Below are 12,438 nucleotides of genomic sequence, written 5' to 3'. Positions count from 1 at the left end.
CACCCTCCACACATGGCTGCTCCCGCCACTTCCCACCAACCAAATCCTCTCATCACTCCCTACAAGATGGGACCTTTCAATCTCTCTCATAGGTATCTACTCTCTCAACCTCCCTCCCACACTTCATTTTCCAATCAACTCCTTCAATTTTTCTCTTCTTTTTTTCAGAGTTGTCTTGGCGCCGCTCACCAGACAGAGATCCTACAACAACGTTCCACAAACCCACGCCGTTCTCTACTATTCTCAGAGAACCTCCAACGGAGGCCTTCTCATTGCCGAAGCTACCGTAGTTTCCGACACCGGTCGAGGGTATTTATTACTCTTATTCTCATTCTTTCTTGTCTTCATCTTCATCTTTATCTTTATCTTCATCCTGAAGGTAGCCGGACACGCCTGGCATATGGACGAAAGAGCAAGTGGAAGCATGGAAACCCATCGTCGAAGCTGTTCACGCCAAAGGCGGTATCTTTTTTTGTCAGATTTGGCATGTTGGAAGAGTTTCAAATTCAGGTTTGTCTTTTTTCCATATTCAAAATGTCTTCTTCCTTTTTTCATGGTTAATTCATTATCCACGCTTCACTTTTTTTATACATATAATATACTCAATTTAACTCTAATTTGAAGTTTAACACGGTTGGGTTGTTGTTGTTGATTGATACTTGAGTGAGAACTCTACATTCTGATTTTTGTGCAGATTATCAGCCAAATGGACAAGCACCCGTATCATCAACGGACAAGCCAATCTCACCAGAAATTCCAAGTAACAGCATGGATAAAGTGCATTTCACGCCACCACGACGCCTAAGTAAAGATGAAATTCCTCATATTGTCAATGATTTCAGAGTTGCTGCAAGGAATGCCATCGAAGCTGGTAATTAATTACCTTCACATTTCAAAATATGCTTTATCTTGTTTCACAACACAAACTAACTACATACACTGACTTGCCTGTGGTTATGGAAATTATAGGTTTTGATGGGGTTGAGATCCATGGTGCACATGGGTACCTACTAGAGCAATTTATGAAAGACAAGGTGAATGACAGAAGAGATGAATACGGTGGATCCTTAGAGAACAGGTGCAGATTTTCTTTGGAGGTTGTTGAAGCTGTTGTTAATGAGATAGGAGCAGATAGAGTTGGAATCAGGTTATCACCATTTGCAGAGTACGAAGAATGTGGAGACTCAAATCCCAAACAACTGGGGCTTTACATGGTTAATGCCCTGAATAAGTATGGTATTCTGTATTGTCACATGGTGGAACCAAGAATGAAAACTGTTGCACAAAAGATTGAATGCTGTGAGAGCCTGGTGCCTATGAGAAAGGCCTTCAATGGTACTTTTATAGCTTCTGGAGGATATGAACGGGAAGATGGGATGAAAGCCATTGCTGAAAACAGAGCTGATCTTATTGCGTATGGTCGTTGGTTCTTGTCGAATCCAGATTTGCCCGAGAGATTTGCTCTGAATGCTCCTCTGAACAAGTATAACAGGGAAACATTCTACACCAGTGATCCAGTTCTTGGGTACAGTGACTACCCTTTTCTTGATGAGGACTCCATCGTGTAGCATCCTAGGATTTTTGTATTAAGCTTTTCTTCCCATGCAAATTCTTAGCTATTTGCAAATTGGGTTGGTCAGAGTTTCGTTCACGTAGTTTTTAGTTACTTCTCTGGTATATCCTAGATCAATTTGGCATGTATTCTAAGATGTAAAGGTGTGTAGCACGTAGAACTGTTATTCTTGTAATAATAATGTGGCTAGATCCCAGTGACGTGCGTTGGGCGAAAGCTACGACACTTGTTTTTACGGGCCAAACTTATTCGGTCTCTATTAAAAATGGGTCTTTCTTCCTGCACCTCCAAAATTTTTTCTACACCTCCAAAATTTTTTTAAATTCCTAAAAAATTATTTGATCATTTAAATAAACCCACAGACACCACACTCCCAAAATCATATCGACTTTCGGAAGTTAAAACATATGACTTCCGGAGGTAAAAATATACCACCAAAAGTTGATTTTCGAAAATCAAAATGTATCACTGGAAGTTGACTTCCGAAAATCAAAAATTATCACTGGAAGTCGACTTCCAGAATTCAAAAAACATTACGGAAATCAACTTCCTTAAGTCAATAAATTAATTTTATTTTTAATATTTTTAATTCTTTTTAAAATTTATGTTTTCTAACTTTTAATTGTTTTTTTAGTTTATTGTTTATTATTTTATTTCTTTTTTATGTTTTCATATTTCTTAATATATATTTAAAAAAAATATATTAATATTTATATATATAATTTTATTTTTATTTAATATACTGAAAAATAAATATAAATATAAATATAAGTAAAATTAAAATAATATTAAATTTTAAATAAAAAGAACAAAAAAAGAAAAAAAAATATTCTGCTTCATTTAATTTTATTTAATATTTAAATTAATTTTAAAATAATAAAACTTTAAATTAATATATATATATATATATATATATATATAATTTTAAATATGATTGTTTTTAATTATTTTTTATTTTTATTAAAGTTTTAATAAATTATATAAAAATAAATTTAATTTTAAAAATATAAAAAGATATATAATTGAAAAAATTATAAAAATTTGATTAAAATTAAATATTTAAATTTTAAATAAAATTAAAAATTCAAATAAAATATAAAATATTGTACACATGAAATATATAAATAAAATAATTATAATAATATTAATAAAATAAATAAAAATAAACTAAAAAAATAATTTAAATTAAAATAGTAAAACTTTAACTAAAAACAGAAAAAAAATATACATATATATATATATATAATTCATTTTTTAAAATTTAAAGTTTTATTATTTTAATTTAAATTATTTTTTAATTTTATGTTTCATTTTCTTATTTAGCATTTATTTTTACTTATTTTTTATTTTCTAAAATAATATTTTTGTAAATTTATATATTTTATAATTTTTAATATTTTTAATACGTGTTTAAGAAAAAAAAAAGGTAGAAAACATAAATTTGAAAAAAATAAAAAATATTTAAAATAAAATTAATTTTTTGATTTCCAGAAGTCTATTTCCGGTAATGTTTTTTTATTTTCGCAAGTTGACTTCCGGTAATGTTTTTTGATTTCCAGAAGTCAACTTCCGGTAACGATTTTTGACTTTCGGAAGTCGACTTCCGGTAACGATTTTTGACTTCCGGAAGTCGACATCCGAAAGTAATTTTGGGAGTGTGATGTCCGTGAGTTTTTTTAAATGGTCAAAGGATTTTTTAAAAATTTAAAAAAAATTTGAAGGTGCAGAAAAAATACTTAGATGTGTAAGAAGAAAAACCCTTAAAAATCCGGGATAGGGCAGAACGGGCCGGTCCGTATTGTGTGGGCCAAATGTGAGCCGGCCCACGTTGCTACCCCTGCCGCTTCCTCTCTCATTTTCTTTTTTTCATGCTCATTTGAACTTTGATGCATTAAATGCTTTAAGTGCAATGACAGTAAATATTGCATCAAAATGTTGTTCATCTTTTAAATGCTACATCATATATCACACATAATATTAATTTTTAAGGCTAGTCATGTCCCCATCCAACAACAGCAACATTTGCAACAATTTGTACTTTGATGAGACCACCATTTGATACGTTACTTTGTGAAAGATATTCAAACACTGTACTTCAATATGAAACTGTTGTTCCTTTATATATTCTGGAACATTCCCACATGAAAAATAAGCAAATTTAATACTTAAAAGGTATATATGATTATTTTGATATTTTCTTGTTTAAATTTACAACATGCAAGATTTGTACATGGAATATAAGCTGGTTATGAAATGGATATTTACCAAAAATTCACATTGAATAATATGAAGAAAAAAGAGAGTAAAAGAACTACTATGAAAATAAATAAATAAATTGTAAGAGTTTTTCTAGAATAATTGTACATGTTAAGTAATAATATTGGTAGATATAAATCATAAAATTGTCATTTATTATGTATTTTTATTTAAATTTCTTTAGTGTACTTTTATTATTATTACAGTAAACATTCGCTTAAGTCTACATTTTGATCTTGAACGTTTAATGCGGATTAAATTGAAATGTGAACATATGAAATTTTAAGAGTCATATTACAAAATATAATATTATGAGTCATATATTTATCATATGAAATATTATGAGTTTTAAAAATTTGTAAGGATTATAAAAAATATGAGATATAAGAGATATGTTATATATATATATATATATATATATATATATATATATATATAACAAAATATAAAATCAAATAACTTTATATGATTTTTTTTGAAAATAAATTCATAAAATTATTGATCTGTGATTATTATTTTTTATATACGTATTTAAACGGGATACAAACTTAAATAAGTACGGAGTCAGATGAATTTTCTGTATATAGTTCCCACCGACGATCAGTTTATCGTGCATATAATATTTGTAATAAACTAATAATTTTGTTAACATTTAATCAAAATTATGTTTAGATGTCTTCTATTTTTAACATACAAGCCCTTCTCATTGTCACATATACTTTACAAACATATACTGAAACTTAAAATTTTACAGGCCCATCCATCTAATAAGAACGACCCATCAAACTCAGCCCAAACTACACTTCATCTCCACCTTTAGGCAATGAAGATTCTTCGTATAAGTAAAAAAAAAAATGTATCATTGTTAATATTTTTTTTAATGATGTTTTTATTATAAGACGAATGAGTGAGCTATATTTTGTAGTTTATACCTAACTTTCAGGCAACTGTGTGTCGTAGCTATCCAATTTTGTAGTTGAAGCTATAATTAATTAGTTCCATGGTCCAATTCTGCATTTAAAAGTTTACCCACCCTCATTTAATATTTACCTCATTTTGAATTTGGATTTCTAGACAAATATACGAAAAATGATTTTTTGACTACTAATTTTTAATAATTTTTTTTTATATGACATTTTTTAAGTGGTTTTTCATTTTTTCATTCTTAATATTTTAAAATTATTTAGAAAATGACACTTCATATTATAAGAAAAAATTGTTAAAATTTAGTAGTCAAAATATCATTGTCTAAATATATTCACACAGTGATCATTATACATATAGAATGAAAATGAGAATAATTATTAAAAATGGAGAAATAGAATAATAACATGTATTTGTAGTAAAAATGTGAAAATATAAAGTATTAAAATTATTGTGTTGTGGGGACATGTTGAGTGGTGAGAGCATAAATGCCACACTCTGTAGACTGCTACCATGCCACGTAAACTATCTTCCCACCACTCATAACTCTCTTTTTTTTTCTAATTTATTATTACATAATTTTAAAATATAAAGATTGCATGAATATAAGAAAAAAATGTTTGGTGGAATTTAATATAAATAAAAAACAATTATATTTTCATTTCAACTTAAATATTTGAGGGTATATTATTGTACTACATGATCATGTATGTCATCATCTTTAACCCAAGAGATAGTGACTGTTGAGAATGGCTTTGTAACCCAATGTATGGTAAGGTTGGAAAAGAAGAAGAAAAAAAAGGTCAATGGGTATGGATTCCTTTTGAAGCACATAGATAAAGCAAAAAAGAATCTAAAGTTACCAAAAAAAAGAGAGAAAGAGACAAGAAAGTGATAAATTTAAATAATATATTTAGATCTTAGTAAACTATATAATGTATGTATAACTAATTTAGAAAATACATGCAAGGGCGAAATTGCTTTTAATTATATAAGTTTAAAAAAAATATTTATTAAAGGCGCAATATTGTATTCCTATAAGAATTTAAATTCATGAAATCACTGTCAGGTTTTACAAAGGGAGTTTCACTGGAGAGATATAACACCAATGAGTCTTTATTCTTATATAGTGTTTTACTTTCTCATTTTTAGTCAATGTGGAACTTAGACTCATATTTGAATTCCTAACAATCATATCTAACAAAACACTGAAACTCAGGATTTAAACACAAAGACATCAAATAAATCAAAGTCTAACGTCATTATCATCATCAAATATTGCCTGAAATGGAAATAGAATGGACCCTCCAATGTGAAAAGTATTTTTAATGTTCATAAACAAAACTAGTTCACAACCTTTTTCTATATTTTTTATTTTTTTTAATTGTTTATATGTATACACATATTTATACATATTAACAAATATTTAATTATATAATATTTTTTCAACTTTTTAATTTATTAATTAATATTTTTAATTAAATAAATTAAAATAATTATTACATGCTAATTATAAAAACTTAATTGATGAATGTTAATGATTAAAATTACAATATTATTACATGGTAATATTTAAAAAAAGTTATATAAAAAATTTAATTATTTAAATTTTTAATTTAAAAAATGGACCAGCACGTTTGGGTGGGCGCACTCACTTTGGTCTTCCTTTGTTTTTTCAGATTTGCGGGCCACAATTTTATTTTATTGTGTCGCTCTAACCTTACCATACACATTGATTTAAAAAAAACTATTTCTACTTCTTTTTTCCTGGTCAAGATTTTTGTTAAGTTATAAAATGATTTTTAATTATTAAAATAATGAACTGTAAAATATTTTTGATTGTGTAAATTATTTTTTTATTAAAAATAACTATCTAATTTATAAAAAAAAAATAGTTATTAAAATATTGAAATTGAAAAATATTTTTTTATGAGTAGTTACTTCAATTTTAAAAGGAAAGTATTAAAAGAATAAAATCATATGATGTGACATTATTAAGTCAATAAAGTTATGTTTTGATTATAATTATTGACAGTGTAACATTGATTGATTAAACATTACATCAATATATTTTATAACTTTATCAGAATCACAAATTAAAAACTATATATTGCTTAATTATATTAAGTTCAAAATGCTAATATAAAAAATATAAAAGTACCCACACGTGACCTCAAAATGTCTATTAAAAAAAATGTAATGCTTATTATACTAAATAACTAACAATGTTTGGCTAAACTAATTATTCTTCAAACAAACTTTTTTGACAACCAGCTTGTGGTTATTTATTGCTAAATATATTAGTTTTTTATTCAATTGGGGGGAGATACTTTGTACCGAAAATAATTCTAACAATAAAATATTCTTAAAATCACGTATTCATGCTAGTCTAATAGGATCTCGTGGTCGTGTTTAATAAACACAAAAATATACAAAAAAAGTAAAAAAAAAATGGTAATTGATTGAAAATTAAATAAAAGTATATACTGAAATGTAATGAAATTACTTAACTCGTTTTTTACTTGTGTTGTAATGATTAATTTTCTAATATATTTAAACAAATATATGGATCTGTGTGAATGAAATATTAAATATTATCATCAAAATGATTGTACATGTGCTTTATAGAAACATTGAATTTTGCTCTATAACTTGTGGAAGAATATTATTTAATTAAAAAATCGGTTTTGACATACAAAAGATCCCTAAATATTTGGTTACACCATTTCTTTGCCCTTTTAGGAGCAAAAAACCATGAAAGGAAATGAAGAAGCAAAATATATGATGGTTGGTTCATTATCACCACAAAAGAAAATGCAAACTCAATTCCGACCAGTTTCTGGGACAGGTTCATTTCTGCAAATTTTGCCCCAAAACGAGTTTGTTCGTGCAATTATTTTATCATTTTGGGTTGTGTGGAGAAAAAAAAATTCAAATATTGGTAGGTAACATAATTATTGTAGCATGGGACCATGTCCTGTGATAGAAACAACATGTGATGCAGTGCGTGTTCAATGTCACACTCAGACAGTTATAACATTACAACGCTACAGTTGCGATTAGGAGTTAAGATTTTACTAATAATTTTTTAAATCAAGATTAAATGTTCATTAATGTAAAGTATTAATAATATATAGTGTGTAGGTAGAGCAGGGTAGTGGGGGAAGAAAACGTGATGAATAAGCGGAATCTACTGTTACGCAATTGCAAACGTCACTCTCTCCTTCTTCTACTTCAAATCTTTCTCTTCTGTTATGTTTATAACTGCACCTCTTCAAATTCAGATTCAAATTCAATTCAACTCCAAATTCAATCATCATCTTCAACTCTCACACCACACATGGCTGCTCCATCTACAACCAACCCACCAAATCCTCTTATCACTCCCTACAAAATGGGTAGATTCAATCTATCTCACAGGTATGTATGCATGTTTCTTCATTTCTACCCTCCATTCTCTCAGAAAACAATCCTTTGATTTTTCATCGCTTTTTCAGAGTTGTCTTGGCACCACTCACCAGAGAGAGGTCCTACAACAACGTTCCACAACCCCACGCCGTCCTCTATTATTCTCAGAGATCCTCCAACGGTGGCCTTCTCATCGCCGAAGCCACCGGAGTCTCCGACACCGCTCAAGGGTATTATTTATTATCACTGTTACTCTCATTTTTATCATCTTCATCTTCATCTTTCATACCCCTTTTCATTCCATAACACATCTCTGTCTGAAGCTTTCCCGACACGCCTGGCATATGGACGAAGGAGCAGGTGGAAGCATGGAAACCCATCGTCGATGCTGTTCACGCCAAAGGCGGTATCTTCTTCCTTCAGATTTGGCACGTGGGAAGAGTTTCAAACACAGGTAATTTTTCTTTTGTTCATTTTTTTTTTGAGAATTAATTCACATGCTCAATCCAATTTTAATTTCAAGTTCTAAGTTCAAATCTTTCGCCTTTTTCTACAGGTTATCAGCCGAATGGGCAACAACCCATTTCCTCTACGGACAGGGCAGTGAGATCCTCGGAATACACGCCACCACGGCGCCTAAGGACCGATGAAATTCCTCACATCGTCAATGACTTCAGAATTGCTGCAAGGAATGCCATCGAAGCAGGTATTTAATTTCCTTCGCATTCATCTTGCTCGTACAAATGCTTCAAACAATCCTTAAGGTTGTGGAAATTGTAGGTTTTGATGGGGTTGAGATCCACGGGGCACACGGCTTCCTACTGGATCAATTTATGAAAGACCAGGTGAATGACAGAACAGACAAGTACGGTGGATCCCTTGAGAACAGGTGCAGATTTTCCTTGGAGGTTGTTGAAGCCATTGTTAATGAGATAGGAGCTGATAGAGTTGGTATTAGGTTATCACCTTTTATAGACTATTTTCAGTCAGGAGATTCAAATCCCCTGCAACTGGGGCTTTACATGGCCAATGCCCTCAATAGGTATAACATTGCTTATTTACACGTGGTGGCTCCCAGAATGGGAAGTATGGGAGGTAAACTCGAAAGCCCTCAGGGCATGGTGCTTATGAGAAAGGCCTTCAATGGCACTTTTATAGCTGTTGGAGGTTATGACAGGGAAGAAGGGATGAAAGCCATTGCTGAAAACAGGGCTGATCTTGTTGCCTATGGTCGTTTGTTCTTGTCGAATCCAGATTTGCCCAAGAGATTTGCTCTGAATGCTCCTCTGAACAAGTATAACAGGGAAACATTCTATAAAGGCCATCCTGATCCGCTTGTTGGGTACATTGACTACCCTTTTCTTGATGAAGAATGGAATGGTGTAGTGTAGTGTAGTGTAGTGTAGTGTAGCATCCTAGGGCTTTCACTAACCTCTTTTATTCTGCAAATTCCCTGTTGTTTGATATTTTGTTGGTCAGATTTTCATTCACATGACATTATGATTCTTCAGATACTTCTATGCTAAGGATTTGGATCCCACCTTAACATATATGTTCTAAGTTGTTAGAGCATGTAGTATCAGGAACTATTGTTGTTGTAATAGTATAGCTTTGTTCTTCGAAATGACACCAAGACTTGTCTACTCTTATTTTTATTCCTACTTTAAAGGTTTTAAATAATTTGAAACAATCATAATTAAGCAACTTTCTTACAATTCAATAGCAACCCAAAGTGAGAAATGTAGGTTCTAGGTATGCATGTGAAGAAAGTTCAGATAAATTGAAAGAGCACGTTTGATGCAAAATTTTGAGGTGAGATCTTGAATAAGAAATCAGCATTTTGCAAGATCTTGTATTGAAATCGAAGCAAAGATCTTTAGCATTAAGACAGATATTTAGCTGAGAATTTACTACATGAGAAGCTCAAATAAGTGGAATTTGTTGATACAGAAACCTGAAGTTTCGAGATTTGATGAATTCAACAAGATTGACCATTTGATGTTTCTAATAAAAAGTGTGTGAATGAGATCTTGATTGTGTTGGTGTAGTTGATCAAATCGATTATGGAGCACCAACAAAATCAGTATAATCGATTCTGTGCTTATACTTGAATCTATAATTGAGTATGTAGTTGTGTATGCTTTACCATGCCTGATTCAGTGTAATTAATAAGAGTGTGCTTGGTTTAGGGTACTCAAAAAGACGTGATTATGAATTTTTCAACACAAAATCTAAGTATGTTTGGTTTTAAAATTAATTTAAAAATTAAAAATTCACTTTCAAAAGAAACTACAAATATCAACTTTTGCGTTCATGAAATTGATTGAACATGCACTAAATCAATGTTATGTGAGAGAAAGAAACATGATTGTAGGGAAGATTACTTTAATTAATTACTCACATTTTATTTTAAATTAATTTTAATCAATTCCATTTGATTTTAATTACAATGATAAAATTATAATCTTATAATTTTGTCAATTAAAATGTTTTTTATTCTATCGTACACAATAAATCACTCCAAAATTTCCACAAAAAAATTCTTTTATTTCTTTCCACTTTCTCTCGTCTAAACAAACTTACGTTTTGATTAATCCATCCGTTAATCAAAACACATTGTTTTATTTATTTTTTTTAATTTCGATTGGACAATTAACTAAATTAAAAACATTTTGAATGTGTTCCAAAACCCTACGTATTTTTTACTTACATTTAAATCCATTTAAATGTATTCTTATATGTGTTTCTTAGTTACATTTTAATACATTAAAATGTATTTTAGTATACCAGCGTATTCTTAGATATGTAGGGAAAACAAGTGAGAACATAGTCAATGAAAATAATAATTCAATATTAAAATCGCTTAAAACTCAATTATATAAATTTTACTATATTTCAATAGATCAATCAATTATATCTCAAATCCTTTTAATTTATTATACTCAATGTATTAAACTTACTTTGTAAGCAATTAAAATCTTTCGAAGTTTATACTTTTAATGATTTTAACATATGAAAAACATAAAAATTATTTCTATTAATTAAAAATTTATCTTTAGTATTGAGAAAGAGATTGGTTTGATATAATTAACACTTTCTTAATTTATCTTGCTTCATTGTCGTGATTCAAACCTTTATTCAATAAATTTATTATGCAATTACCTTCGTCTTGTATCTTATAACTTTTAAGGTGATCTTATTATTGTATTCGTTGACTTTTTTTCTTTTTATTTTTTTATTGGAGTATCAAAGTTATTGTTTGTGATGGATTTTATTAAGTGATGGTAGAACATGTTACTAAATTATAACTTGAACTTTTAATTTTTGCTATCAATTATTTTTTTGATCATTGAATAACTTAACATGTTATTAAATTTAAACCAAAAACTTTTAAATATGTCTTGCTAATATGTGTCTTGTCAACGGGGCGTGTAGAGTATAGGAAATAGCTCCCTTGTACCCTACCCGCTGGATAAATATTTGTCCGTAGCGGTATCTATATCCGTTGGGTATCCATTATGCAGGTACCTCTCTATTTTTATTATATTCACGGGTACCCGCGGATATTTACAAGATTATTTAAAAAATAAATATTTATTCATAAATTCAAATAAAATAAAATACATCACTGTCATAAATTTTAAATAAAGTTCAAATAACCTCAAGTTCATACAAATTCAAATAATTATAAAAGTAAATATAAAATGACGTTTAGCATTATGGAAATCCTTTTAATTAGTGCTTTGACAAGTCCACATCCTTCAGTTGATTCCTGACAAATAAACAAAATAAACAAATAATAAACTTCAATTGCCATATGTCAAGTATTCTTATTTTGATTTCATCATTTACCAATAAGCATAGCATAAATCTCATTGTCTATATAGGGTTTGATGTATATGTCCAATTTCAAAGAAATGAAAAAAAAAAATGTCAAGGGGTATACTTGGAAGAAGACAACCTACCAATACCAATACTTGAAACTGGAAGATTGAAGACAAGGCAATATAAGATGTGTAGCTTAGAAAAAATTGGATTAGAATATATATATATATATATATATATATATATATATATATATATATATATATATATATATATATATATATATATATATATTAGTAAAAAATATTCTTACCTAATTTTATTAAAGTTTAGTGGGTACGGTTATTCACGGATACGAATACTATGATACCCGTATTCGCCCCGTTATCATACGAGTATCAAAAATACCCGTATCCGTGGGTAGCAGGTATTCATTTTTAATATCCATTTTG

At 29.2% G+C, this 12,438-nt stretch overlaps 1 protein-coding gene and 1 pseudogene across 2 annotated transcripts; both read left to right on the top strand.

The window, feature by feature from the left end:
* Positions 1 to 174: 174 nt before the first annotated feature.
* On the top strand, positions 175 to 1,857 carry LOC114169940 (12-oxophytodienoate reductase 1-like). The gene is made up of 4 exons (XM_028055351.2): positions 175 to 309; positions 380 to 510; positions 695 to 871; positions 970 to 1,857. The coding sequence occupies exons 3-4, from the start codon at positions 769 to 771 to the stop codon at positions 1,566 to 1,568; spliced, it is 702 nt and encodes a 233-aa protein (XP_027911152.2). The 5' UTR covers positions 175 to 309; positions 380 to 510; positions 695 to 768; the 3' UTR covers positions 1,569 to 1,857.
* A 6,056-nt stretch (positions 1,858 to 7,913) lies between these two features.
* Positions 7,914 to 9,711, top strand: LOC114171158 (putative 12-oxophytodienoate reductase-like protein 2A; annotated as a pseudogene). Its single transcript, XR_014986304.1, has 5 exons — positions 7,914 to 8,173; positions 8,251 to 8,391; positions 8,485 to 8,615; positions 8,718 to 8,867; positions 8,942 to 9,711. The product of XR_014986304.1 is annotated as a putative 12-oxophytodienoate reductase-like protein 2A (transcript).
* Positions 9,712 to 12,438: the final 2,727 nt, after the last annotated feature.

Source organism: Vigna unguiculata, chromosome 2 (assembly GCF_037176805.1).
Source record: "Vigna unguiculata cultivar grain cowpea cultivar isolate G323 ecotype 2 chromosome 2, ASM3717680v1, whole genome shotgun sequence".
In the NCBI taxonomy this organism is placed as follows: domain Eukaryota; kingdom Viridiplantae; phylum Streptophyta; class Magnoliopsida; order Fabales; family Fabaceae; genus Vigna; species Vigna unguiculata.
The sequence above is the reverse complement of the archived record's forward strand: the minus strand, read 5'-3'. Positions and strand labels throughout refer to the sequence as shown.

Bases quoted from the DNA above. Each gene is read 5' to 3' on its own strand.
- LOC114169940 (XM_028055351.2), top strand. From the start codon at position 769: ATGGATAAAGTGCATTTCACGCCACCACGACGCCTAAGTAAAGATGAA. The intron at 872-969 runs GTAATTAATTAC...TGGAAATTATAG, and splicing joins AAGGAATGCCATCGAAGCTG to GTTTTGATGGGGTTGAGATC.